The following is a 27,918-nucleotide window of genomic DNA, read 5'->3' as shown; positions in this document are numbered from 1 at the left end:
GCTTTCCAACTAGGAGACAGCTCATGCTTTGAAGCTTTTGTCTTGCAAACAGGCAAGAAAGACGAGCAGCGCTTCGCAAAGGGGGAAACTGAGGCACCGTGGGATGAATTTCCCTAAGGCCATGGGGAAAGCTCTGCAGCAAGAGCAGGGAAAGCCTCTGAGTCCCAGCTCCGTGTTTTTACAGCAGGACTCTGTACAGCTTTCACTTGTCATACATATTTTTAAATGACAAGGAAAAGATTTTATAAACCAGGGAAACGTGTGATTATTTTCCTCTCTCTCCCTCTCTCTCTTCCAGGTGCTTGCCTTAGCTTTGTAACACACAAGAATGAAATCCATCTGAGTTGCTGTTGTCCTGCTGTTTAAAACTCCATTTTCTGTCAATATTGCTTCATTTTTATCAAGTTGCTTACATGTTTTATATTATTCTCTTTTTTTTTCCCATTTTGCTGCAGCATTTCAGAACATTTTGTTTCTTGCACTTCTCGGTAAATAGCCTGGAAGTAAGAGAGTCAAAGGCACACGGAAAGTATTTGCTTTCATTGTTGTGATGTTTCATATCTATTGCACTTGTCAATGTGGAATACCAAAAAAAAAAAGGGAAAAAAAAGGGGGAAAAAAAAAGAGAAAGATGCCTGGTTTATCCCCCTTCACTTTCAGAAGCAAGGGAGAGGTTTATCATCTGGTCTTCCCAGCTTCTAGCATTGCTCTTTCCTATTAGATATTGCATAGGGCAGGCGTGCAAACCCCAGATTACATGGGGAGACGCAGTTGTGGTCCCACCAAAGTCAAGGGCTGGAAGCAGGGTGATGCAAAGGGACCCAACGTGGGGTGCCCACCTGCAAACACCAACCTCTCCCACAGACAAGGGTGGGTCTGCTTCACATCAGCTTAATATTCCTCCCCAAAGGCCATTTCACCCAGCACCGTGATTTTATCAGCTTTTTAATTGGAATGATTCATTTCCTTCCACAAAGCACGGCAGATTTAAATGAGATACCCGAGAAGAGCATTTAATAATCAGTTTGCACTTGATTTTGTCTCCTGTAATAACACGGTTGTGCAGGTAAAGGAAAAATAGTCTTGGAGGACCATGCTCAGAGCTGCAGCCCTCTTTCAGCACCAGCAAGCCAAAATTATGTCAGAAACCTGATTTTTTTTACATGCATAGTACAACTGCCTAGTCCTCTAAATCAAATTTGACTACCAATGTAGTCAAAACTGCAGAGGTAATCAGTTAATAAAACTTCGCACTTACATGCTACTTTCATTCAAGGATTTAAAGCCCTTTGCAAAGGTCAGTATTACAATGATGAGAATTTTCCAGCTGAAATGTTTTCACTGGGAAGGAGAAAAAAAATGAAGAATATTCTCTTTTCCTGGAAGTTCAAAAACTCTGCTGGTTTTAATGCAGGCGAGAAATAATATTCTTTGTGGGGAAAAAAAAAAAAACAAAGAAGAAACTGCCATGAAAATGTTAATGGTGTTTTGAAGCTTCACAGAGAAGTCTTACTTGTGTAGCAGCCTTAATACACATTAGTACCCCTAGTCTGCAAGCAAACAACATTTTGCAGAATAAACTAAAACACAACAGGGAAAGTCTCCGAATTATTTAGAAATCTAATTCCCACTGAAATCAGGCATTGAGCACTTTATTCAATATGCATTTAAATCAGTGCTGCTGCCAGACGAAATACACCACCTGTAACCTCTCCCCAGTCCTGCCTTGCAGGGCAGCCACAGAAATCTCTTTGTGGCCGTAGCCACTGCCAAAATCCCTCCAAGGGTCGGAGCTGAAGTGACTTGCCCGAGGCAAGCTGGTGGCAGAGGCAAAATACGGTCCAGGAGTGCCACCGTCCCTTTTAGCCCCGGCAGAAAAAGCAGGGATATGATAATTACAAGCAAATGTCCCCACTTTTGCACTTTTCTCACGCCAATCGGTTGACAGGTACGCAAGCAGGCAGGGATGGGAAAACCAGCATGCGTGGATAAAATCAAATAAGCTTTACTTCCTAAGGGATGCAAGCTAAAAATAAATAAAAAAAAAAACCCTCTTCATTTCCAGGGTGCCTACCCCTCCGCAGAGAGCAAAAGCATGCCCGCACCAGGCTGAGACGCTCGTGTTTCAAGCGATAAATCTCAGTCCACTGCCACTCCTAAGTTAGGTTTAACCCACCTAGCATCGGTTTAACTTGTTAGCACAAGTGCCCTGCAGAGAGTTATCCCCCCCCAGTTTAGCTAAACCAACGCAGGTAGCCACAAAGCCAAGCTCCCACCAAGGCAAGCGGGAGCTCGCAGAAGCTCCCAGCGCAGCACGGATTGCTGTGGCAGCCCCCTTTGAAGTTCACCTTTCAGCGCAGCAGTAAGTAATTAGAGTCCAGAGCCGTAATTACTTTCTAATGCTCGCTTTTCTAATTGCGCTCAGCTGCCCCCCTACCCGCCCCTTCGGACTCGGAGATGGAGGCGAGGGAGTCTCTGGCCTCAGTGGCTGCGCAAAGCGTGGCGGTAAGAAACGCTTTTTTTTTTTTTTTTGTCGTTATTTTGGGGCCCCTCTGCTCTGTCCCCCAAACTCTCGCTGGACAAAAAGGAAATTAAAAAAAAAAAAGCAACCCCAAAAGCTCAAAAAATGGTAAATAAAGGAAAGGCCTCTTCTCAAGCCCTCGTGCAGGGGCCGACTCCCTCATCGCCCCCCCCCCCCCCAAACTTTATTTCGGTTTTGGGTTTTTTTGGGGGGGGGGGGGAGGAGAATCTGTTTGTGGCTTTTCCCCCTCCCGGCTCCGGAGGGTATTTGGGGGGGGGGGGGGGGAGAAGGAGCCGCTGCCCCCCCCTCGGGGGGGGTGTCAGGCTGCAACTGGGGTGCACTGGACGACCCCCCCCAGGACCTGCGTGAGGCCGGCAGCTGTGAGGATATTAACTTATCCCCGGGGGGGGGGGGTGTGTTACATTTTGGACCCCCCCTCCCCAGACAGGACCTCGGGGTGAGGGTCCGGCTGCGGCTGCTTCCCCCCCCCCCCCCCCCCCCCCCGGTGCATCCTATCCCGGTGTGGGCAAGGCTGAGCCATCCCCCGGCTGCGCGTAAGTTACTCCCCCTTTAACCATCACTTTCCTCCCCCCCCCCCCCCTCCTCAAAAAGCCAGGCTGCGCCGGCGAGGCTCGCTCCGCCAGTCAAGGCAGCGCTGCCGGGGGAGGAGCTGGGGGGGGGGGGGGGGGGGAGGCGGCGGTGATGGAGCCGGGCGAGCGGAGCCGGCGGGCGGCGGCGGCCTGAAGCCCCCCGCCGGCAGTGGCAACGGAGCTCCCCCCCCCCCCCCCCCCAAACCCCCAGCGCCGAGCCCACCCTGAGGAATGAGCGCTTTCCAGGCAGACCTCCTCCTCCTCCTCCTCGGGTGCTTCCTCCTCAGCCACGGTAGGACCCCCGGCGCCCCGCACTTAGTTTCCGAGCGGGGCGGACGGGAGGAATTGGGGGGGGTGTCCCCGGGGTGGGTGTGCTTTTTGCTCCTTGCACAAGGGGGAAAGAAAAAAAAAAAAAAGGTGGGGGGGGAAGAGAGGGAGGATTGCAGAGTTTTTCATGCATCTCTGGCGAGGCAGCTTGCCTTTCTTTTAACAAAAAAAAAAGGGAAAATCTTTAGCATGTAAATGAGTTCTTTCTGCTCCAGCTCCGTTAATTAGACTGTGTTTGTGTGTAAACACGGCTTTGCTCAGCAACAGCCACCCCCCCCCCCCTCCGTCGCCGCCCGGTCCTTTCGCCGGTACCGGGGAGGCGATGGATGGTTAATTTCGGTGGGGAGGGAAGAAGCCTCTTCGGTTGGCGGCAGAGGCTGGCTCCAGCCCGGGGAGAGCCCCGCTGGCTGCGCGGAGGAGCCTGCGGTTGCAGAGCCCGGGTAGGGAGCGATTTGCTCCTGGGGGGGGGTGTGAAGAGTTGCTTTGAATGCAGCCAGCCGATGGGAGGTGGGGAGCCACTGCGGTGGTTGGGGGGGGGGGGGGGCACAACCGGATCCCATTTCCCCGGGAGCCGGGGCGGGAGCGTGCGAATCCGGAGGAATTTGCCCTGCAACTTTGCTACTTGCTTGCCCCCCCCCCCCCCCCCCCCCGGCCAATAAAAAAATAAAGAGGGATTTGGGGGGCGGGGGGGGCGTTTTGGGAAGCTGTATTTGATGTGCTGCCGTGTGCCTGGTCCCTGGACTATCTGTCACCTGTGGAGGACGCTGAGCTACAGCCAGACCCAAGCTTCGCCTATCTGCTGCTCATCCCCTTGCAACGCCGGTGTCAAATACCATCTGTGTCACGCCGCCGTGGTCCCGAAGCCAGCTTTTGTGAGGGTAGGGCTTGGGGTTGCTCTAAAAAAAAAAAAAAAAAAAAAAAAAGGGAAAAAAACCCCAACCCAAACCCACGCAGCTAGTCCATCTGTTGATTAAATGAAGGATAAAACTTTTGGAGAGAGTAGTGCTTCTCAACGGGCAGCTGGTTTTTTGCTCAGCCAGACATTTATTGCTGAACATCCCCCCCATACGCTGCGTTTCCCCCTATTCCCCAAGCAGGAGAGGTGGCTGCGCTTCTGGTTGTCCCTACCTCTTCTTTTCCTGGGCTCGGATGTGATGTCGGGCTCCCACGCTGCCCTCCGTTCCCCTTTTCTCTTTCCCTCTCTCTGCTTGTACTAATATTCCTTCAGGGAGAAAGCTGTGTTTGCATTCGCCTTTGCTTCTGCACAAAAGAAACCCACTGTGTCTTCTGTGTAGATTTCTGGCTGAACAAATTTGAACTCTCCCTGGTACAGCAGGGCAGCAGCGGGTCCGGGGATGTCGGCAATCTGGAAGCTCATCCTGGCCTTCTCGTATCTCTCCCAGCTCCCACGAATCTCTCAACTCCCTACGGGTCAAATGGCAGTTTGCTAGCAGAGCTGAGTAAGTTTGTGTCTGGGATCCAGTGGGCGTTTGTTTTGTTGGGGTTTCCCCCCCCCCCTTGCAGCCATTACTTTTAATAAGGGCTGATGCACTTTTTAATAGTGGTTGTGTTCGAAAGCTGCCGTGACTCCTCGGCTCTGCTTCATGTAGCCTGAGCTCAGTTGATTTGTCTCCCCTGTCTGTACAGTCAGGAGTGTCCATCTGGTACCTTGCTTATTCATGCCAGGTTACGAGGCAGAGAGATAGTGTCTTGCAGAGCGTTTTCGGCTGTTTTCTCCAGTCGCATGAACCGAATGCATTTCTATGGAGTTAATGCTCATGGTATACGAGAAAGGGGCTGTCGGCAGCATCGTGGCTTTCCCCTTTGGGGTGAAACCATGCAAAGGATCCCTAATGGGATTTCACGCAAAGGATTCCTTAAACTGCATGGTACTTTGGGGGAGGAATGGCCTTGGATGTAGGAACTGAAGCTTATTTTCTAGCATACGTTGTGTTTGCCTCTCCTCGGGCAGCTGCTGCGGTGGTTCTGGTGGGTCCAGATGCGGCGGCATTTGCTTTCCTTGGGCAAAGGTGCTCCTAAAGACTGGCGGGCCACGGGGGTGAGATGTTCAGCGTGCACCCAGAGGGCAGTCGTGCCTCACTGGAGGGAGTTGGTGGGCCAAAACTCACTTGGAGGAACAACTAAAATCACTCGACGCTGCCCGTCAGGAGTTTCAGTGACTCCTTTTGGTGGGCAAGGAGCAGGCAGAGCTGCGTTTGCTTGCCTGCGGCACCAAAGTGGCTTGAAAGGATTTGCCATAATAAGGCAGGCAGGACTTAAATTCCCCTGAGCCAAGGGCAGCAGGGATGGGAGGATCACCTCTGCTGAAAACCTTGCTTGTGATCTGTGGCTGGGATACTAGTTTAAAAAAAAAAAAAAAAAAAAAAGCTCCCTTTGTGTAAGCCTCACCGAAAAGGCATTTTTCATCACCGGATCTGTGCACCTATGCCCTTGGGTTTGTGCTTCGTGGGTCCTGTGCCTCCTTGTGGCATGCTGGCATCCTGCTGTTTCTGCAAACTGTGCAGGCTGAAACTTGGGCACCCAGCTGAGCTTGCAGGAGGAAGGTGCTTGTTGCTCCCTGTCTGGGGCCGCGCTGCACCTGGGTGCACGCAGGCATGGCTCAGCCTAAGAGGAGAATCTCTTTCGCAGCTGACTTCTGTGCTTCTCTTGAGGTGATCTAGGAAGAACAAATTGCCTTCCCTTGAGCATCCTCTGGCTTTCACCCTTGCAAATGGTCTGAAAAAGCCTGCGTTTTCTCTTTCTGAAAGTCGATGGGTCAGCGTTTCCTATACAGGGCTGTTTTCCCCCTGGAATTGCTCGCTGCCCACTCCCCCACCCCCTTCCCTGGACCACAGCTTTGGTGGAAAGGGAGATAAAGTCACAGTACAATTTGCCTCCTGTGGAGACTAGATATGTGGTGCCCCTTGGTGGGAAGAAATTGATGCCGCCATGAAACTAGCTGCCTTTGCTTCTGCCTGGTGAACAGCTTACCCCTCCCTCCTCTGCTCCAAACTGGGTGAGGCTGGAAGCAACTGGGGAAAGTCCCTCAGCTGCGCAAAGTGGGGGCTGTGGGAAGGAGTACCACTGAAGATGTACTTGCAACCGCCTCCTCCTCTTACTGGCCTGTACTGTAACAACCTAGCTGAATTTGGCAGGATCTGAAATTTACCTCGGATGGGAAGATTTCTGCCTGTCTGGGTCTCTCTTTCCAAAAGCATGTTTGCTTTCCCTCAGGGTGATGAATACCAAGTTCTCCGGGTGTTGCAGGGTATGTTTTTCTCCTTCACAGTTCACTTGGTTCCTCCCTGGAAGCAAATGCTTTGCAGTCTTCCATCAGAGGGGCCTGTTATTAGCAGCAATGGCTCAACTTCCCAGTGGCTTGTCATCAGCCCCCAGGTGGAGAAGGGAAGGAAATTATGCTTATGAGAGAAACCAGGCCAATTCTACCTACCACCACTGCTTAGGACCAGAGAATGAGGATTTTGGCATCTCGGGTGGGTGACAGGGAGCAAAAATGCAAGCTTACAGAGTGCTGGGAGGTGTGCGTACAAGGGCTGGTGACTTTGCTCCTCTCTGCAGCCCACTGGGTGCAAGGTGCGCTTGTGGGTTGCTGTGTGTGGCAACCATGAGCCTGCTAATGAGAAGCCTGGAAGTCTGTGGTTGTGATCCCTTTTAAAATTTAATTCCTCCTGCCGTGCAGAGAGCAGGGTAGCGTTGCGAGAGAAGTGTGTTGGGCTGTTTCCTAAACCCATCAGGTGAATATCAGCACTGGGGAGCTGTTTGGGAAGTGCAATGAGGGCATACGGTGCTGCAAAATGAGCAAGTGCTAATGGGCTTTAAAAATTAAGCCAAGGAAGAGTGCTAGTGGCACAAGAAGTTGCAACTGAAAATGGTGGAGTAGAAGACAGTAGTTTTTGGGGAAGGTGCTTTGTGAAGATGGGAGGTGCTGCTGGTGGGAAGGTGCGGGTTTGGCAGGGGCACAGGAGTTCTCGACGGGGCTGCATGGAAGGGAAACCGAAGTAAGCCTTGAGTTAGAGCTGGTGTTGTCCAGTCTGCGCTATCCTGGAGGAAGAGTGCAGCATTGCTGCCTCCGACATCTGTTTTAACACAACTTGGATTTTTGCATGCTTTCCCATCTTCAGGCTGTACCTCCTGCAGCGAGATTTGCGTGAGGACCACAGATGGCTTTGCTCAAATTGGCTTTCTTGCAAGGCTTCAGTTATTTGAAGAGAACGAGGGGGGGGTGGGCTGCGGTTTTGTTCAGGTGCCCCTTGCCAGAGGGAGGAAAGCGAGGAGAAACACCTGCCCTGATGCTAACGCTGCATCCCGACCGGCGTCCCCCCTTCCAAGGTTAGGCAGAGGTCCCTGGGCAGTTTATGCACAGCACATCTCGGGCAGATGTCGATTACTTCTGTGCTTTCCTGTTGTTTTAGGGGACACCAACTGGAGTAGAAACGTGCACAGAAATCCCTGACAGGTTACCAGCGCTGTGTGCTACCAGCTCCTAGTCTCTCTGTAGTTGGACTGTATATGTTGGAATAAAAAGGCTCGATGCTCTTCTTCCTTTTGTAGCCGTAAATAAAGGGGAGAGGCCGATGTGCCCCTTAGGTCGTGAATTGGCTGAGGATCAAGGTCTTTGAATAAACTGTTTTCCTACAAGCAGTCTGTGATGGAGAGTGTGCCTCCCTTCAAGCCTCCGATTTAATGATCGGTTTTGCAAGTTTGTGTGGTTGCTCCTAGCTTTCAGCTCCTCAGCGTGCCTGAGGTGCAGTGCTGGGTGGAGGGGACTTTCTGAAAATGCTGCTGGAGAATTGGCTTAACATTACTTCCTGGATCCTTCCAGTAGGATTAAACAGCTTTTTTTTTTTTTCTTTTATTTATTTTAAAGACCAGCAAATTTATAACAACAGTTGATGAAGGCCCTAATTTAGCTTCCTTTCAGGAGCAAGACAAGTCTTTCCTTTGACTTCATGGGGAGCTACCTCTGGCCAAAGAGAGCAAGCCATGGTGACCGTGTACAAGCTTATTTTATAAATCAATAGGTAGTGAAACAAATTGGTTGTAAATCAGTATCTTGTTTGCTGAGATTTAAGGCAGTTGGTGGAGCTGTGAGTTTTTAAGGCGGTCTGCCCTGCCTTCGGGGCTGGCAATTGTCCCAGCTCTTGCAGGGTGTGTGTGAATCCATCGCCTGCAGTATTAATTTCAAACGTGCCAGGAAACGTGCGGGATTTCTTTTCTCTTGGCTGGGAAGAAATGAAGTTTAAAACCCATGCTACTCTTTCCAGGCAAGGGTTGAATAGCGGGATCCTGATGCTACTCAAAACTTGGGGGTTTCTGTTCCTGTACTTCGCTGTACCTCAGGGCAGGTCTATACTCCAAACTACTCGAAGGGGGAAGAGGAAAATATTCATTTCCGAACTGCGCATTGTGGTAGGGCAGAGCAAATGCTGGGTTCTGGTCTTGCAAACTGTGGCCTAACAGATGTCCTGGTTCAATATCCCTTTTGAGTATAGTTGAGACTGTTTATTCATTGCCTCGCTTGGCAAGACCCATGCTCAAGTGTTTGCCTTTCCCTGGTGGCAGCGGCAGACTCGAAAGTGGAGCAGAAGGAGCTGTAGGTCACTTGGCTGTTACGTGGCTCTTCCTTTTACCGAGTTGCTTTAAACAGTTTAAAAATCTAAATGTGCTTTCCTGTGTGTGTAGCTCTTAGCGATGGGCTCTGGGCGTCCTGCCTCTTTCAATGTCACATGCTATGTAAGTAGGAGGTGGAACACTTGCATTGTTAAATTCAGATGCTAACTTCGGGATGAGATCTTGTCTTAATGTGTTCATTCAACGCCCCCGCTTGCAACGCAAGCTTTTGGTCTGTTGCATTTTGGGCTCTCATGGTGGAGCAGGATGTAATTGTTTTTTGAGGGCTTTGCCATAACTGCTGCTCATTAACCATTGATGCAAGCAGGTCAGACTTTCAGCTAGGATAATAGATGCTTTCTTTTGTTTCCACTTACTTTGTGTTTGGTGGAATTGCAGCGCTGGTTTGATATGTGTGTGGTCAGATGGTGGCTAATTCACCTCTTAAGTGCTAGTGAATTTATGTTCTTGGGTCTGTTGTTGCCATTTTCAATATGGCATGTGGCAAAGCCTTGTCGGGTACACCCTGCCCGGGTGTGCCAGGGTCTGGTTGGATGCTGCAGCACCTAAAGGCTGAAAATTTCAGGAGCCTTTTGGGTGAGCAACCCTGTCTTTGTGGGAGGGGAAATACAGAAAATATTCGATAATGGGGTTTTTTTTCAGAAGCCCGCTGCCCAGCAGGATGCGTGCCGCAGGCTAGAGGAGCCTTGCTAATTATGGATGAAATATGCACTGATAGTAGAAGGGATGAACTGTCTCAAACTTCCTCTTGGATGAAGGATCAAAGCTTTGTGCTGTGGGTCCAATATTACTTTATTTTCCTCCAAGCAGGGAGTGAGTCGGAGAAGCCATCGGCTTTGGAGTCCCACCTTGTGTTTTGGGCAGGTATTCACTCGTTAACTTAATATTGCCTAACTCATTGAAAGATCAGAAATTAAGGGCCTGAATCCTTCTCAGGTTTCCGCCCCGCCCCCTCCACTAGCACAAATGAGTATTCAAGCTGTATGCTGCCAGTCAGTAAATGTCAATATTGGATAAGTGTTTCCTTTATATCACTGCAATTTAGCATAAGCTGCTTGGAAACAAATGTCTTCCATAAGCATGAGGTGTCTCAGTAAGTACACAGTCAACATTACTATGAGGATTAAATAAATGTCAACCCCACTTGTATGCTCAGCATAGAGTTAAGACAGCTGAACTTGCATAATGGCCAGCATGGCAGTAACAACAGGAGGGATTTTGCAAGTCTCCATGGAGAGTGTGGGATGGAAGGAGCCGCTTTGGTTGGAGGTACCTGGATCCTAAGGGGATGTGGAGATGGGGTGCAGAAGCAACTTACAGCAGGGGGTAGCTGATGGTACAGGGTGCAAAGGGATACACGGATCTTCCTTCCAGACTAACAGGTCTGCTCTTTCTCTGGCACTGGCTGGCAACCCAAAGATGAAAACTTGATTCGACCAATGTTGGCTTGAGCAGCTGGAGTTGCTGGCTCAGGACGAGCACCCTTCTGCAGATCTGTCCAGGCCACCAGTGCTCGGATGGATCTGCCTCTGCCTTTTCCAGTGCAAACTGAGAGTTGCTTGGCTGCAATTGGTGAGGCCAAGGGGCGAGGCTTGGCCATCACCTCCTTTGTGGTGAGGATCATTTTGTGCTTTGAGAACTGTGTGAGCTTTGAGCTTGCCTACAGCTCGAGGCTTCCCAAAGCCATGGAGATGCAGGCCATCGTGAAAGAGTGACGCTGGTGCATCCTGGCAAGGCTTACGCATGTGAAGGTGGATGAAGGGAGATGGTCACCTTTGGCTGCTCTGCCTTCAGCTGTGTGAATGAGAGTTTCTTTCTGCCAAACAGACAAGGGTATCTGGCTTCTGTAAAGGGACTGAATCCAGCCAGCACATCGAGGTGTTGCTCAGTTGTCAGCAGAGGCTTGAATCCTTTCCTCAAGCTGTGTCTTCAGGAAAACCCTGTTCTTGACCATCCCTCGCTTGCATCTTCACCAGTCAACCTGAGATGTCACTGGATGCTGTCTTGGTCGGTCCCTGGCAAGGTCTGCCAGCAAGGAGAGAAAATCTGGGAGCGTGATGGGGGGCTGAGCTGGATGTGTTTCCACTCCCAGTGATGCAAAACTGCTTCTTTCTCCCCAGCTGGCAAGTAGCTGACTGTAGCCACTTGTTCCCAGCTGCACAAAAATAACTGTAGACAAAATCATTAGCAGTCAGATGAGCCTTATTAGCTCCTCTAATGCTTGTCTCTGCCTCTGGTCTGTGTGGACTTGTTACCCCGCAGAGTGCGTATTTTAATGACTGTCCATTGCTGTTCCAGGTGACTTGAGCAGAGCATCCCAGTCGTGTCCTAGCAGGCCCGGCGAGCAGTCAGAGGTTTTTGCAGCTCGTTCGCAGAGCGGAGCCTAACTGTGGCTCTCGCCTCGTTAGGCTGCGCATTTACGGTGCTGAAGAAACAGCTTGCGGACATGTGGGGTGTCTTAATAATTCAGACTAGAGGAAGGGAGCACCGGGGGTCCACGGGGGAAGGAATACCCGAGTATTTTGAATCTCGAACCAGGTCACCTGGCAGAGCTAATGCAGTTTTTAGCCTCGCTTTTTCGGTTCAGCCTGGCGGTGGCAGCAGCAGTGCTTGCATGGAGCCGAGCTGCCAGCGTCGGGCTCCGTCGGAGAGGCTCAAGGCGACCTGCTCGGTTCCAGATGCTGAGAGCACCAAGCCTGAGGTTTGGGGTTCAGCAGCCAAGATCGTTCCCCCTCCTGTGCTGCAGAGAGCTTGCTTGAGGGTTGGGGTGGGGAGAAGAATTGGGGGCCTTCTGAAGTTCCCACACCTTCTCCTGAGGAGCAGTGGTCATCACCCCGTTGCGTGGTTGGATGCATCTCCAGGCAACGGGGCAAATCTCGAGGTGACCCTGCCAGGGAGCACATAGCAGTGGTGCAAATGCCATGGGCTTGCTCAAAAAGCAGAAAGGGCGAGGGTGTAGGAGGGGAATGTGGGGCTGTGTCTGACCCACTGCTTCTTGTTCCCCCCCCCCCCGGTGATAAACGTACATAAGTTTGGCAGCGCTGTGCATGGAGGTGATGAACCCCTTGCGCATCCTTGCGGGGCATGGGGTAACCTGCAGCAGCAGGGAATGGATGCCATTGCTGGTCAGTGATGCCTTCCTGGGTTGTTTCTTGCTCTCTCCCACAAGCTGATCCCCGGAGTGTGATTTAACACTTCTCTCTTTTCCTTCTGGCTGTGTCTTTAAGAAGCTGGGAGTGACAGCCCCCCCCCCCCCCCCCCCCCCGCCCGCAAGTGCTGAAGAAACAGAACCAACAGATGCTAAAATTAGGCGCAGCTGTTTGCAGTGTTTTGTCCTCCCGATCACAGAGTCTGACACTGTCTATGCATATGCCTCATCTTGTCCAGAGAATGAAAAGGTTTAAGACATCAAAGCTTTGAGTGGCTGTAAATCAACACCTTCTGTCTAAGCTGAAGCTTGACTTACTAGTAGATTTCTTGTGATTTCCTTTATTTGCACTTATAATAATGGAAATTGCCAGGTAACCTCAAGACAGGCACCTTCTTTCTATACTTGGGAGACAATACTGCTGGTTTTCCCTTACTTACGAGCTTCCCCACCAGAGACCAAGGGGAGCATCTCCAGCCCTGCTGTCCCTCAGCCTTTATGTGCCTAAACCCAGTTCTTACATGCAGCTTAACCTCTGCAGTCCAGCTCAGTCTCTGCATGCCTGAAGTTGTCCTGATCCAGCACCACACCCTGGATATTGTGATCTGCTCTTGCTTTGGTGAGATGGAAGATTTACTGAGTGCTTTTACTTGGTTAGTATGCAGGCTTTGCATTCATAGTTTGGTCATTGGGGTGGGGGTTGTCCCCCGTGGCTGTTCTTCCCCCACTGTCTGGGCTGTGTTTGCTCCTGACAGTGAATATAGGAGGCTTTTTAAAAGATTATGACTGTCCCTGTTGCCTGCCACCCCTTGGAAAATGTTCATTCCCCTTCACTTGGGTTGCAGCGTAGGGGCTCGGTGTCAATGATGCGGAGATGTACAATTTGGAAAGGGCAGAGGGGGGAACTTCATGGGAGAGCAGAAGTGCCTTTTGCTGTCAAGCCCTAAACAGTGTAAACGCTGCCTCCTGACAGATCTACAATGATAGCAGCAGCAGTGCTGTTGGGCTGGATGTTAGCTGGGGTCTTGCATAGTGTTGTCTGAGGGATATTTTTTTTTTTTTATTTTGCCTCTTGCACGAGTGTCTATCTCCTGCGGCAGGAACAGTTTCTGAAGATTCCTCTTGCTCCGGTCATGCTTAAAATGATAATATTGGTTTAAGATAGACATTTGCGATAAACTAGGAAACACGTCACCCTTTGAAATCTTCAAAGCTCTATTCCATCATATGGGCTGGCTAGAAAGGCAACTGCCAGGGCATGCGGATTGCCACGCTTCAGATGCTAACCTCCTCCTAAGGTTGCGTTTTCTTTTCAAGAGCTCACACCTCTCGCCTTCCTCCCCTTCTTCTCTGGGAGGTGCTGACTGCATCAAGGTGGTATCTGCTACACTTGTTCAGCATCTCTATGCAGCTTCTTGTGTGCTACCTGTGATCTCCCAAATTTGCCTTTTTTTATCCTTTCTGTGATGGATGCAAACCAGAAGGGGGAAGTGCTGACCAGGCAAAGTAGGTTTTTCCTGGGAGTGAGTAGGGAGGGGCAGGAAGAGAGGGGGGAAGAGTGAAACATCTCTTCTCAAGAAAGAGAAAAGGACAATATGCAATTGCCAAATGGCTGATGTCCCTTGATGACATCTTTACAGTGATGGTTGTAGCAAACTTTTCATCCAGCACACTGATGTTTTTTTTTCTGCAGCAGGTGGGTGTCTCTCCATGGTTTGGCTTTCTCCCAAGCATACACAGAAATCTGTGTAGTGCTCTTAACCTGTGCAAGTTGCTGCTGACTGGAGCAGATCAGAGTTGCTGTCGAGTGGAGGCACCTTGTTCAAAATCAGGAAGAAAAGTTGAACTTTTGAAACTTGTTGTGGAGCAGGAAACATCCGAGAGTTATGGATTAGAAACTTTGAAGTGGACTTGCCAAAATACCATATTTTGATACTTGCAATTTTAACATTGAGTTCGGGAAGGGGTTTTTTGTGCACAAAGGATGGCGAGTACCACTGTCCTTGGTGGATGAAGGGATGCTGGGAAGCTGTTGTAGAAACTATTTGACTGTTGATTGCCAGTCACCCTTCTCTGGGGTTTGGAAATGAGGTGCAGGTCTCTTCTTGCCTTTGGCCTGGCCAATGAACTCACCATGATGGCTCTCGCAGCGTGCCGATTTGTCAGAGTATATTTAATTCTAAACCAGTGTTAACCTGATCTCTGTGTCCGTAAAGCATCTTGTGGTAGGTTCAATACAATTAACGTTTTATTGGCTAACACACAGTTTATTTCTCTTGGTCTGGTTGCATGCTTTTATTACCCATTCTGCTGTACGCCATGAGGACATTGTGTGCCAGCATATGTCTTACTTGCTCTTCTCTGAAAGCACCCTTAAAATCAGCTCATAATTACTGGAAAATATGGAAAGATTATAAAGGTGCCAATGATATTCATCTGGTCCTGGTGCATTGAGCAGGTAAAGAAAGGACCTAAGAGGCAATTGAAGAGATTGATAGGCAGTAATGGGTATGATAGTAATTTTTGTCCTGTGTTTTTAATAAAGTGATTGACGACAAACACAGCTGGAGCCCCCGTGCGGAGACCAAGAGATGCAGTTAAATTAGAGAGGCTTCTTAACTTAATGAGGCCATGTAATAAAAATGAGGCATAATGAACAAAGTATAATAGTACTATTATGCTTACGAGTGCTCTAGCTGAGGGCTGAGCAGGCAGTGCCTGGATGTGCTTGGGGGATGGTTTCATTTGTAAGGTTTTGGGCAAGTCTCAGCTCTGGGTTTTATTCACTTTCTGTAACCTTGGGGAATTCCATGCGAGCGTCCTTGCTACACAGATGAAATTGCGAGGGGGTCAGGTTTGTGTGACACGAAGGTAAAGCAATGGGATTTTTCAACAGCCTGGAGGCAGGTTGTGCAGGGAATTGATGGGCAGGCTGTGAGAGGTTGGCCAGGGCTGCAGCAGGTTTGCGCGCCAGCACCTTCATTTGGAGACTCAGTGCTGAGGCTTGCGTTAGCTGGATTGGGGCCATTTTGAGGGTGGAGGTGGGAAGTGGATTAGTGTCTGCAGAACAGTTATGTCTCTGCTGCTGTTAAATGTAGTTAAACTTGAGCGACTTCTAATCTAATAATGAAAGGAAGAGAAATAAGTGTTCTCAGTGATGCATGCCCCTCACGGTAAGTACTAATTGAAAAGAGATATTTGCTTTAAAATGAAAATGTAATATGATAAATGGTGGGTTGAGAATTTTGTGCACGTAGGAGGGAGAAGTGAACGCACGCAGCCTCCCGTCTGCTCTGCCCAAGCTTTGTGTCCAACTAGGAGCAGGATCTCCCGTGCCGTGGGACTGGTGGGCCAGGAAGCCTGGTGAAAGGATGTGGGGCTTGTGTTAGAGCCGAGCTCAGAGCCTTACTTTGCTAAAATCGGGTGCATTGGGATTCTCTTCATCTGACCTTGGTCTGCAAAGGACCTTCCAAGCTGGGCTTCCTCTTTTTTCTCCCATACCTTGCAGACCTTTCCCAGCCAAAGCTCCGTGGGAAGGAGAGGTTAAGCCTTTTAAGACTGGGGAAGCATCACCTCCCTTGTCACTAAGATGATGGGGCTGGACAGTGGTGGTGACCCTCTTCCCGATGGTCTCTGCTGCTAGAGACCCACCTTGCTGCCCTGAACTGGCTGTCCTGGCCTGTAGCCCTGGCTTGGTAGGTGAAGTGGCCGGTGCTGGAGAGATGCTGGCCAATGCTGCCCTTTGGGGGCTGCTGCAGGAGTGTCTGGTCCCCTCGGGCCAATCTGAATGGGTGCTGATCCCTTGGGGAGACCCTTGGCCAGGAGTGCTGAGGCTATAGCACCTCTTGCCTCTTGGCCTCGGTTTGTCCACCCTTCTCCTGTCCCCTGCAACCTGTCTCAAACGAGTCATTGCTCCAGCAGCTGAAGCCAGAGTCACAGTGCTTTTAAAAGTAGTTTGTAGGCAAAGCTCAGTGCTGCATGACTGGTGACCATTAAAGGATGGTCCATGACAAAAGCCCCCCCCAGCACTGTAATCTTCGGAGGGAAGCAGCCTGGCCCTAATCCCTTTGTGCAGAGTTCCTGCTTGTTTCTTCGTATGGGTGCATTTGTATAATTTGCATTCTGCACTCTGATCGTATGCATAGAATTCAAATTGAAATGGGGGCTTGAATAGATTTGCATGCTAATGAGGTGGTGGCTTTATTTATTTATTTGGAGCCCTCTCAAGCAGGCAGCAGTCTGCTGGAAAGCAACTCGTGCAGCTCTGTTGGTGACGGAGCTTTCTGGCAGCACGAGGATCCTTGCTTTTTCCCCCGAGACCCACTTGCCCTCTGTGCATAAGCGGTTGAAGCTGGTGATCTCTGCTCCGGCAGCTCTTGGCTCAGTCCTTCTGAACTCTTGTGGAGGCAACTATCTGTGGAGATCAAAGGATAGTTTCAGCCCACCTTAACTAACCAGAGATGCCTCTTTAAGGTTATACTGGTGCTAACTGGGTCTGGGTATGGACTTGCCACATGGTGAAGTGGAAATGCTACTGTGTTAGAGGTGGTTATAGCCAGCGTGAGCCGCTTGGTGCTGAACGCAGTGGTCTGTTAATAATCAGAGCATGCCCCTGTTCTCTCCTTGACTTTGCGGTAGTGCTCAGGGTGAGCGTGGGTACCTGCTGTCCACGGCTACCTGCGTTCCTCATCAGACCACGACCCTTCCCTTCGTGATGGGGGTGTTATTTCTGGCGTCTTCGAGCGGCTGACCTTGGATGTTGCATATGGGCTTTGGCTGTGATGCCCATCAATCCCGCTCTGCCGCAGTGTGTAGTGCTGCTGAGGCCAGCTTCCTTTGGTGCTGCTGTGGTCCACCCATGCTGTTTTCCCTCGATGGGAGCCTTTCAGCCTCTTTCAAAGTCAGCAATAGAGAAGAAAGTTTGGAAATGTTGAGAAACATCAGAGAAGGGGAAGCCGGTTCCCAAAACGCCACGCCATTACTGGGGAGGAAAAAAAGACACCAAAGCCCAGGTGCTTCATTGAATTGCAGTACCGTGTCCCTTTGCATTCTCACTCCCTGCCCCATGTCTACAGCAGATATACCCGGCGTATAGCTTAATGCTCAGTCTTTCCATGCCAGCTCTCCCTCCCCAGATGACTTCCGAGTTCATTGCTGGCATGCTGAAAAACGGCCAAGCAAGGGCTTCTGAAATGGCAGCAGGAATTGGGTCACATCACGCTGCCCCGGGAGAGCGAGTTTCTCTCAGAGCAGACTGGCTTCCAGTTATTATTTTACAGGGGATGTTAGAGGTTGATAAGGGAGCTGTTCTGACTGCCAGTGGGGCTTATTTGGGGCTTATTGTATGCTCCAGTTTATATTTTAATATAGTCAAAGGTGACTTACAACTTTAATATTAATTTTAAAACTGATTGCTTGGGGTTTTTTTTATCTATGCAAAACCAGATTAATCTCAGCCTTCCTTGATCCTGCTGGTAGCTTTTCTTTCCCTGGCTGGAGACACATGTGGTCTGTGTTGCACCAACAAAAGACGAGAAGGAAGATGTTTGCGTGGTGATAAGTAATTGTCACGGGGTCTGCTTTTCTTCCAGAGAAATCTCTGCTCTACGAGCTCGACAATGGCATCAGTGGGAGCTCTTGCTTTTGTACACAGTTCTCTGCCTCGGCTTGCGGAGTGGGGCGTTGCTGAACAATGTCTGGCTTTGTGCTTCCCATAGAAACCTCATTTTTTGTTGTGTTTCTCCCCCGTTTTGCAGGCTCTCCATAATACTTCTCCTTCCTCGCTGCTTTGTGCCACTGGCGTTATAATTTCTCGCGCGCTCGCCGTACTGCTTGCAAGATGTTTTGTGCCTGAGGCAACGATATTTCATGGGGTGAGGTGGTGGCCTTGTGGCAGGGGCAGTGGGGTGGGCCATGGGGAGCTGACGTTGAATCGTTGTCCTGCTTCTGGCTCCTTGAGCATCCTTGGGCAGTCGTGCTAGGCTGGAGGATCCAACAGCTGCCGGAGCTTGGCGATGCTTCTGCCTCTGGGCGCCTAATTCACGGTGTTTCAAGCCACCGTTAATGCCAGGCATTTGCCTGATGCTTTGAGTAAATGTTATGCCTTTTAAGACGGCCAAAGTTGGGTACCCAAAACTGAGTTGCTTTTGGCAAAATTCAGCATTAATGCTAGGCTGCTGGATTGCCGTTGGAAGGGGATGCTGGTGCTCTCTGACGCTTTTATAGGTAATAATCCCAAATCTTGTGGTTTACGTGAATCCCCTTGACTTAGCTCCAGGACACTTGGTGGCTGGTTGTGTTGCTGTAGATGCTTTGGGTCTAGAGCAGCCTTGCTGGTGCTGCCAGTCTGTGGAGCATCAGTGGGTGGTTGGTCTTTGTAAGCAGAAGAAAAGGATCAGAGTCGTGGCTCTGGAGACCTGTGGTTGTGAACGTTCATGTCTTGAGCATCGGTCAGCCTGTATACCAGTGGCACTTGTTAAATTTACCCTCAAATAATGAGTTTACAGTGTGCTGTACTGGGACTACTCTGTGTACCTCAGTGAATGATTGCTAGAATCAAATGTTCTGTAACCAGGCTTTAGTTTTTTTTCTAGTTTGTGTGTGGGATAGCATTTTACTGACAGTCCATGTTCTCCAAAATACCTCCCAAATGCTGCCCATAGCTTTTCTCATCCTAGCCTTATGACTAAGTGCTTATCAGAGCTTGTTATTCCATGTACAGTGCAACTTGCTGTATATGAATATGTTGGATTGATGGGCTGAGGGCTGGGAATTGAATAAGCTGAGTGAACCTGGCAGTGGCAGATGAGGGGAATTGAGGCACAGAAGTCTGCAGCAGAGATCAATGCTGCTTGGTGTCACAACTTGGGAGGGAAAATAGGAGGGTTTGAATGCTAGAGCTACCCCATGTCTGTCTCTTCCCCATGTTGTATTTCAGCCTGGGATGGGAAACCATCAGGTATTGTGTTGGCTCAGAAGCCAAACAAATGATCTTAAGACAGTGACGAGACCAAAGAGCTGTTAAAGGCAAGACTTAACACCGTGCAAGCGAATGCCAAACAGCAGCCACATAAATCCCATTTGTTTTACATTTCAGAGCTTAATGAGACAGAAATCGCATGGCAATTGTCATATGTGAAGGCAGAGATTGCTAGTTTGCATTTAACTAAAGCAACTGCCGTATGTGGCACCAGCGCCTGAAACTAAGCTGTGATACCCGCTTGCTGCATTGGTGCCGTGATGGGGAATGTACCTTGTGTAGCTGCAAGCTGCTGATTGCCCCGAAACTCAACTCCAGTTGTGTGTGTATACAAACCCCCTGGCAGCCACATCAGGTTGTCTTGTAGTCTTGGAGGTCACCAGCCTTACACCTTCTCCAAAGTAGTCAAGTATCTCATTCTTCATGTAAAGAATCAAGGCATGCAGTATTCAAGGCCAGGAGCCCATTTTTTGGCATGATTTCTCTAGGATATGGGTATTAAAAACCTGTGGGATGTCTTCTGGAGTAATTTGTAGGAGGTTGTAAGGAGCATCGCTCTGGGACAGCTGAATACTTGTGGGTCCAGGAGTAGGTTGAAGCCCTGATGTCTGAGCCATCCTGCACCAATACAAGCTATTCAAACTATTTCCAAAGCTCTGTGTGCCACCGACTTCTCTGAATATTGCTCTCGGTGGTTACAATGGTACCTTACGAGACCGCGGCAATACTTAGCAGCTACAGCTTCGCACCGTGGTTGGGAGGTAATATTATGCCTGCTTTTCCTAAAGCAGTTGTTATTTTTAGTAGGAGTGGTTTGGCTGCCTTAGACACCTACTCGTGGTAGCCCTGGTTTGAAAAATGTCATGTTAAAGTTACCTAGGTAGCACCTTTAGCACAAACGTGTGCCTTGCCCACCAAGGGGTGGAAACACTTCTGGGAATCATCTCAAACCTGTGTAAACCATCAAGCTTTCCTCCATTTTTTCAGTGTAAACCTATATCTATTTAAGATTAGTTGAACAATAGAAAGATACTAATGTCAAAATTATTATCTTGGGTAACTTGCTTCATCTCTGCCTTAGCTTTCCAGATAATGTTCATAAATTGCTGAAGCAGTTTTTTAATATTAACATAAGCTACAGTCTTTTTGACAACTGTTATAGAATGGGCTGTGTATGGAGCTCTGAAATTGATTTTTTTTTTTTTTTTCTTTTTCCCCTTGTCTGTCTGAACTGAAAAACTGCGGAAGAAATGCGATATTGGGTTAACCGAAAACAAGAGTGAAAATATTTGTTTCAGGTCAAATAAAACATTTCATCTGATATGATATGTTCTTTGTTCAGACTTAAAAAACCTTTTTTAAAGTAAATTAACTTCAGAGATGTCTTGGGGGAAAAAAAAGTCTAAACGTTTCATGTAGAGGGGAAAATGTCTAAATAAAACACTTTCACTTTTGACACCCGCTCCCCCCTCTTTCAGTCCGAACAATTGAATGGGTTTGATGGGAATTCATGAATAGCGTCAGTTGACCCACATCTGTATGTTGGAAGTATTATGCCAAAGATGCAGGGGGAAGAGCTAATGAGTCATTTATCTAATGGGTATCTCGGTAGGTGAGAGAAGTACTGAAATTATATATTTGAAGGAATAATGGGACCCTAGTTAGATGACTAAATCTTATTCTTAATCATCCTGGGGGCGATGAAGAGGGGAAATTGTGAGTTGGATCATCCTGATGCGATAAGTTGTGGGTGAATAGTATTTTGCAGCTAGCCTAGAGCTTTTGGCAGGGGGGGAGAGGGGGAACCAAAACTAAGCTGACAGTCCCTGCTGCATGCATCGCAACAAATCCAGCTGGGTCATCCCTGGCATTGGACCCGAGACTTGCGTGGTCTTTTCTCATCAAGAGAGGGCTCCTTGATGGTGCGATTCAGTGACACACTGGGTCACTGAATCCACTCCCTGCTGTTGATCATGTTTCATCATCAATTCCCTCAAAACGTTATTAAGTGCCTCCTAGTCCTAGAGGCACTCTAGCATTTGGCTTCCTGATGAATCTTTACTAGGAAATTTGAGACCTTCTCAATGTGATGAGAAACCCCCCAGGCCCTTTGTTGCTACTGTAAAGCACTTGGAGAAAATCCTCCTGAGACCTACAGCCTGCTGCTCTGGTGTCTTAAAGGTGAAGTGAGCAAAGGCTTGCTTGGAAAATAATGCAAGTAGGACCTCTGTACAGGTCCAACTCTTGTCCTGAACAAGCGATGTTTCTCTGGGCACGTAGGTTTGGCTGCATCGCTTCCAAGTTTGCGCCTGGGGCGCTGGGAGGGGTGCTATCTGTTTTAGTGGAGTAATTGAGCAATTGCATTGTCCTGGACATAGCAACTAATGATTTTTTCTGTATGATAATGTGTCTTCATTACTCTAGGGAAATCATTTGCTCCTGTGAAGACAGGCTTCTCATTCCTGGGTTAAGGGGGAAGAGACTAATGGCTTAATTAAAAGGTTGGAGAGAAAAATCTGTCTTAACCCTTTTTTTTCTTTTGTATTTAAAGAGTACTGCGGGTAGGAAGATTACACACGAAGGCATGCCATAGCCCAGCCGCATCTAGTGGAGCTATTTGGTACCATTGCATCAAATGAGGGACACAAACGTCAGGTCTTCAATCTGTCACCCATGTCTTCTGTAAGCCATCTGCCCACTGGAATAGGCTGGCGTAGGCATGCGCTGCGTTTCTTTGTGGCAAATGCTGAGATTTATTCTGTGTGAAAGGGGAACGTTATTTAAATCTGCGCATTTTGCAGGATGTGAAAGCAGCTCCATGTAATATACAGCCTTCCTTTCCACTGGGACTGCTCTATTAACATCTTTCATTTGTGTAGTCGGATGCTTTGCAGTGCCTTTTAGCGGTGATAATCCAGCAAAGACCTCTAGTGTTGTTCACACTGCAATATTTATGGAGCCAGCCTTCCCTTTAATTTCCGTGCTGGGTTTGGCCATATGCAGAGATATAATACAAACAGCAGCTTTAGTCACACAATAGTTCAGGCTTTTCCCTTGGTGGGATGTAGGGCTTTTCAGTGACTTATTTGGAGCTGATTGGGTATCCTTTTGGAAAAGGAATAGAAAGGTTTGAGTGTGTCTTGACAGCGATTGTGCTCTCCCAGGCTGCCTCCAAAGACACATAGCAGTGGAAAGCCCTTTATTGGGAACAGACGAATGACTTTAATCAGAGTCAACAGGACCAATGGGTCAACCGCTGGGATTTTTAGGGCGGAGGGGACCCACTTGTATGTATCCTTCCACCCAAGCCTTTGAACAAAGAGGTGTCGGTGCAAGGCACCTATCTCTTTGTGAATGAGAAAAGCCATCCTGCACATGAGCAGTGCTCTACCTTCTTTACAAGCCAAACTTTCTGGGTGATGCAGAGGAGAAAGGAGCCCTTCTCAGGTGGCTCACGCTTGTCGTGGTTTAACCCCAGCCAGCAACTAAACACCACGCAGCCGCCCACTCACTCCCCCCCACCCAGTGGGATGGGGGAGAAAATCGGGAAAAGAAGCAAAACCCGTGGGTTGAGATAAGAATGGTTTAATAGAACAGAAAAGAAGAAACTAATAATGATAATGATAACACTAATAAAATGACAACAGCAATAATGAAAGGATTGGAATGTACAAATGATGCGCAGTGCAATTGCTCACCACCCGCCGACCGACACCCAGCCAGTCCCCGAGCGGTGAATCCCTGCCCCCCCCCACTTCCCCGTTCCTATACTGGATGGGACGTCACATGGTATGGAATACACCGTTGGCCAGTTTGGGTCAGGTGCCCTGGCTGTGTCCTGTGCCAACTTCTTGTGCCCCTCCAGCTTTCTCACTGGCTGGGCATGAGAAGCTGAAAAATCCTTGACATTAGTCTAAACACTACTGAGCAACAACTGAAAACATCAGTGTTACCAATATTCTTCGCTCTGAACTCAAAACATAGCACTGTACCAGCTACTAGGAAGACAGTTAACTCTATCCCAGCTGAAACCAGGACAACGCTTATGAGTGTTTCTGTGCCGGGGCATGGATGCCAATAGTTTTCTTATACATGAGCCTATGGGATGCTTGAGGCAGCTCAGGTCCCATGGAACTGGCCTTATACCTGCTGGATTTCACATACGTGCCTTCATGACTGCTGTACGTGGTGCCTTTGCCTGCTCTGCCTGCAGTGCCTCCCTCCACGCTGTGCTCTCCCAAACCAGAGGGGAGAGCGCTTCTTCCTCTGCCAGGGAGGAGCAGAAGAGAACCCGGCAGCAGTCAACGTGATGGACGCATCCAAGCCGGTGCTCTTGAGGTTGGTGCTTTGGCTCATTTAGGTGCTCAGCTTGGCACGGAGGCGTCAGAGCACCCGCCATGCACGTGCATCTCTATCTGCAGCTCCGATTCCCCAGTTTCTTTCTCTTCATTTTGCACAATTAAATATTAAAGCCAGTAAACACTTTAGTTCGTCTGCACAGCACTGTCTGCCCAATTATCTTCCTGCAGGGCTGTCATATTGTGCCAGTTGCTTCCCTGGGTGCTGGCAGCCTTTAGCCTATATGCCAGTCATCGCTACGAGGGAAACCCCTGCTCCGCAAACCTCTCTTCCCACTTCTGTCTGCAGCTCTTCACTGCCTTGGGATTACCTTGGTGTAAGATATCCCAAGGCAGTACCGGACTGCCTGAGTCTTTTCAAACTGCCAGAAAGAGCTGTTTGTTCTTCTAAAGCTGTTTTGCGGGTATTGACAAGGGAATAAAGGGAGAGTTTAGGTGATGATTTCCTAGAAACCTGTAAACGTAGGTCAGACCTGTTGTACTGCAGGGTGCAGAAGAGGTTCTTTGCTCCCCGGAGCTACAGGATGGCACTTCTGCAGTTTGGTCCCAGCAGGCTTCGGTGCTTTGTGTGGGTCTGCAGCACCTTAGAAATCCTTGCTGCCTCCCAGAAGCAGAGAGTGTGGTTGAAGGTGGGATTTTGCTGCTTCCAAAATACTGGAGTTAAGGCACTGGCTTCTCAACTTTAGAAATGCGGTGTTGAATCTCTCCTCAGCCCCCATCCCAATATTGAGGATGCCCTCCTGGTAACTTAAACCCCTTTTTGTATTTTTATACAGCCAATGAGATTTTGCTGACAAATGAAGGGAAATTGCTGCAACCGGCGCTCCCAGCCTCAGTCAAGCAGAGCTGTCTTGGTTTTCATTTTTTGTCTTGCTTTTCAGGGCCTTGATATTCAGTGGAGTCCATTTCCAAGAGGGATGGGACGGCATGATTTTGCTGTGGTTTCAAAAGACATTTTAAGTGCTTGAACTCCTGCCATCACTGAGTTACATGCCTGAATCTGGCCTTCACTGTTCAGGTTGAATTTCTTGCTATGATTTTCAAGGTAGTCTGTATTAGCAGCTTGTCCTCTGCCAGACAGATCAGTGTTAACAGCCAGTAGGGTTTCTCTTTTCATTCACTCAGCTGTGATGTGCTGTCCCAGACCTTGCCATCTGAGATGGTCAGTGTGAATATCAGCATAATAGCGAGGAGTCCCTGGCTTGCTCCTGGGCTGTGATAATCAGCATGTGTAGAGTTTTGCCCCAGACCAAAATTCAGATAGGAATTTTTTCTTGTCTCCATTAAAACTTACTACCCATTGGGACTGCTATCGACTAGGCTCTCTCGTCAGTCAGTGTTTCCTTCCTGGATCGATAAATCTTGGTATTGATTTCAAAATAAGTTGGTATCTTAGAAGCACAGTGATGCTGGCTCCAGCAGGCAGCTCAGGGCTCTGCTGCTATTTGAGATCCGAGTCTCAGTTGCCCGCAGGTTATATCTGCGGGTTGCCGCTTCCATAGTCAGCTGTAGGATTTTCGTGTCTGTATCTCAACCAACCTCACCTTCCAGAGATGAGACTTGGAATTACTTTAGCTGAAGGCAACGGTCCTTTTGCGTGGCTGTATTTTGCCATCTCACAGGTCAAGGACTCTCATTTACCTATAGTGCCTGTCACCTATGGTGTGATCCCATCCCTGCATGGCACCAGTTTGCAGTGCTGGCTGCTGGAGGTAACCCCAGTGGCACAGTGCTGCAGATCTGCCTGCCAGGGGATGCCACGTGCCAGGGTGCAAACTGCAGGCTCCTCGGGGCGAGGAAGGAAAACTGCTCCTTCGGTCTTCTGTGAATCTTTCATGGCACGTTACAGCTGTACAAACAGCTTCAGGGCTCCCAAGGTAGGAGTCTTTTGGAAAACTGAGACCTTAGTGCTATGTTCTTTTTTGTCTTACTGTAATACTACTCTGACTGTAGCCGTCCTCAGTTATTTCTTTTTCCCCCGATGTCTTGCAGGGCAGAAGCTGTTCCTCTCTGAGCAGTGCATGGTGGTGTTCTCAGCTGCCTCTGTTTTTTTAGAGCTGTTGAGTTGACCAGCAGCTCTGGCCATCCTTGTCCCTTTTGCATCCTTTTCTCCCCAGCACCTTGCTTTCCAGCCCAAGGAGACCTCCTGGAAAGCCAGCTAATAATGCATGAATCTCTCTAGGCTTGATGAACTTGTCCTTGTGGTGGCTTTTGTCCTATATGAGATGTTTCATAAGAAGCTTTACTATTTTATACCAGCACCAGATCTTCCAGGCTTAGCTGGCTTAGAAGCAGCTGAGGCATCAGGCAGGATCCCTTATGAAATCTGTTGGGAGTAATGAACCACAGATGACTCTGTTTTCTGAATCGATATTGAGCTGCTGTTTCTACAAAGCTGCCAGCCACACGAATGTGAGGTTAGCAATGGAAGAGTGCTTTCACTGGGGAGTCGGGAAAGCTGTTGGTCCTATCAAATGTCTGTGCTTTCCACCCAAGAGGCTTCTGTAATTCTGTCTTGGGTGAAGTGTCTGTTCCTGTCTTCTCCCTTGTTCCTTCCAGATACTGTGAGGTTTAGGGCAGTTCGTGCTTGCAGAGCACTTGTGTAAAGCATGCTTTGAAAAGTGCAAAGTATTTATTATTATTTGTATAGCAGCCCCTGACCTGCCATGAAGAAGCAGCCCTTCGGCTCTGCTGAGTAAATATACCTTCATTAAAAAAACCCTCTGCCTGTACTGCATTGAACCACTTCTGTCTCACGTTCATCTGCTTTTTCATGTGTAAAAGTCTTAGGAGTATTTGACTTTAATGAATTTTGAGCATGCAAAGTGGCTGCTTGGACCAATGCAGTGCAGCATCTTGACCCTGACAGCGCTGGTGACAGATATGAATAGCATCCGGGTGGACTGCTGAGAAATGATTTGCTTAAGGAGTACCTCTGCACCCAGTTTAGAAGTTGCTTTATGGCTGGAAACCTGCAGGCTTCTGTCAAAGCCCAAGTATCAGTTCAGGGTGGCGTGGGGGTGATTTCCAGCTTGGTTTGCTGGAAAGGTGCGTGGGTTGGGGCAGTCGCAGAGCTCCTCGTTGAAAATGCTGCTAGCTCTAGCCCCACTTCTGGGGCATTACACCCACACTTAAAAGCTACTTTAGTCCTGCTAGTGCAAAGCTGTTTGGATTGCAAATGGGATGCCAAGGTTTTAGATGCTTTCAGTGGCCCATAAAATCTTCTTGAGCTTTACATGACGTTAAAGCTTGAAGAGTCACTATTTAAAGCCGAGTGTTTTCACAAGTGCTTGAGGTTGGCTTAGTGCTGCTCTTGTTGCTGTTGATTCAAGTCTAGTTCAAACAAACTTTGTTCAACACTGAGCACTCTGAAAATGTTCCCCCCTTCTCCCCCCCCACCTGCCCAGAGGAAGGCAGGCAGATAGCTGTATTAGAAGAGTATTTGGGAGGCTCTGGGTCTTGCTTTATAACATAGCAGGCTATGGCTATTTTCAGTCTGACTGCTAGAGATGTGGAGGACAGAAAGCATTGGCCATGATCCTTCAGCTTCCTGGCCTTGGCAGATATGGTAAATCAGATGGTAGGCAATACTGTGTGTTAAAGGGAGGGGTTACTTCTGCTTTATATTTCATTGATCAGCGTACAGGTTCAAGCGGGAAGCTGCTTTATCTTCAGCATCTTTCTTAAAAAAAAAAGTTGCACAGCTCAACAGATTTCCTTGATAAATTCCTGGAGCGAACCCTCATCCTTCCCTCTTGTCATCTGACAAATGAGGGTTTTGTCTAGCATTCCTTATTGACTTATTTGCTTTTAATATGACTGTGTCGCAGAGAACGACAGGCAGCATGAGCATCTTGCTTGTAACTTTGGGGTCTTATTTTTAATTTAGGAACTGGGGTGCTTTCTTGGGGTTCTTAATAGTGCTGGTTTCGTTCCAGGCTTTGGTGCAGATTAAAAACTCAATTTACAAGAGGTACTCACTTGTTTTCCTCATTAGTCAACTCTTGGTGCCTACTGTCACACTTCTGCACCCTGACTTGTGCACATGCTACTGCTTACCTTTCCTCCCCTCTGTTCAAGTGTTTTATAAATGTGAAAGCCAGATTAGGACCATGTGGATTGTGTTCATAGCTGTCATAGATGGAGGGTCTTGTGAAGCTTCCCAAAACCCCAAGAATATGCCAGGGATAGAGAATAAATGGATGCTGCAGTGTCACTGCTGAATAAAACTGCAAAAGCATCATGCATCCCATCTACATTTTCCTTCCCATGCAGCCTGTTGGTCAGCAGTAGTCTTGAGGGCTGTGCAGCTACACATGCCAGTTCTTGGTTCTTCTACCCAA

The 27,918-nt window shown here is 48.7% G+C and overlaps 1 protein-coding gene across 3 annotated transcripts in view; it reads left to right on the top strand.

Moving 5' to 3' along the window:
- Positions 1 to 3,277: 3,277 nt before the first annotated feature.
- Positions 3,278 to 27,918, top strand: part of KIRREL3 (kirre like nephrin family adhesion molecule 3) — a 343,289-nt gene continuing 318,648 nt past the window's right edge. For 2 of the 3 annotated variants that reach the window (XM_052786336.1, XM_052786334.1), the window contains exon 1: positions 3,278 to 3,403. In XM_052786336.1, coding sequence (XP_052642296.1) covers positions 3,343 to 3,403 — 61 coding nt within the window. In that variant the 5' untranslated portion in view covers positions 3,278 to 3,342. The remainder of the gene's footprint in view (positions 3,404 to 27,918) is intronic. The other variant, XM_052786337.1, reaches the window with a different exon arrangement.

Source organism: Harpia harpyja, chromosome 4 (assembly GCF_026419915.1).
Source record: "Harpia harpyja isolate bHarHar1 chromosome 4, bHarHar1 primary haplotype, whole genome shotgun sequence".
NCBI classification, from domain to species: Eukaryota; Metazoa; Chordata; class Aves; order Accipitriformes; family Accipitridae; genus Harpia; species Harpia harpyja.
Note: the sequence above shows the minus strand (reverse complement) of the source record. Positions and strands in the feature narration are given on the sequence as shown.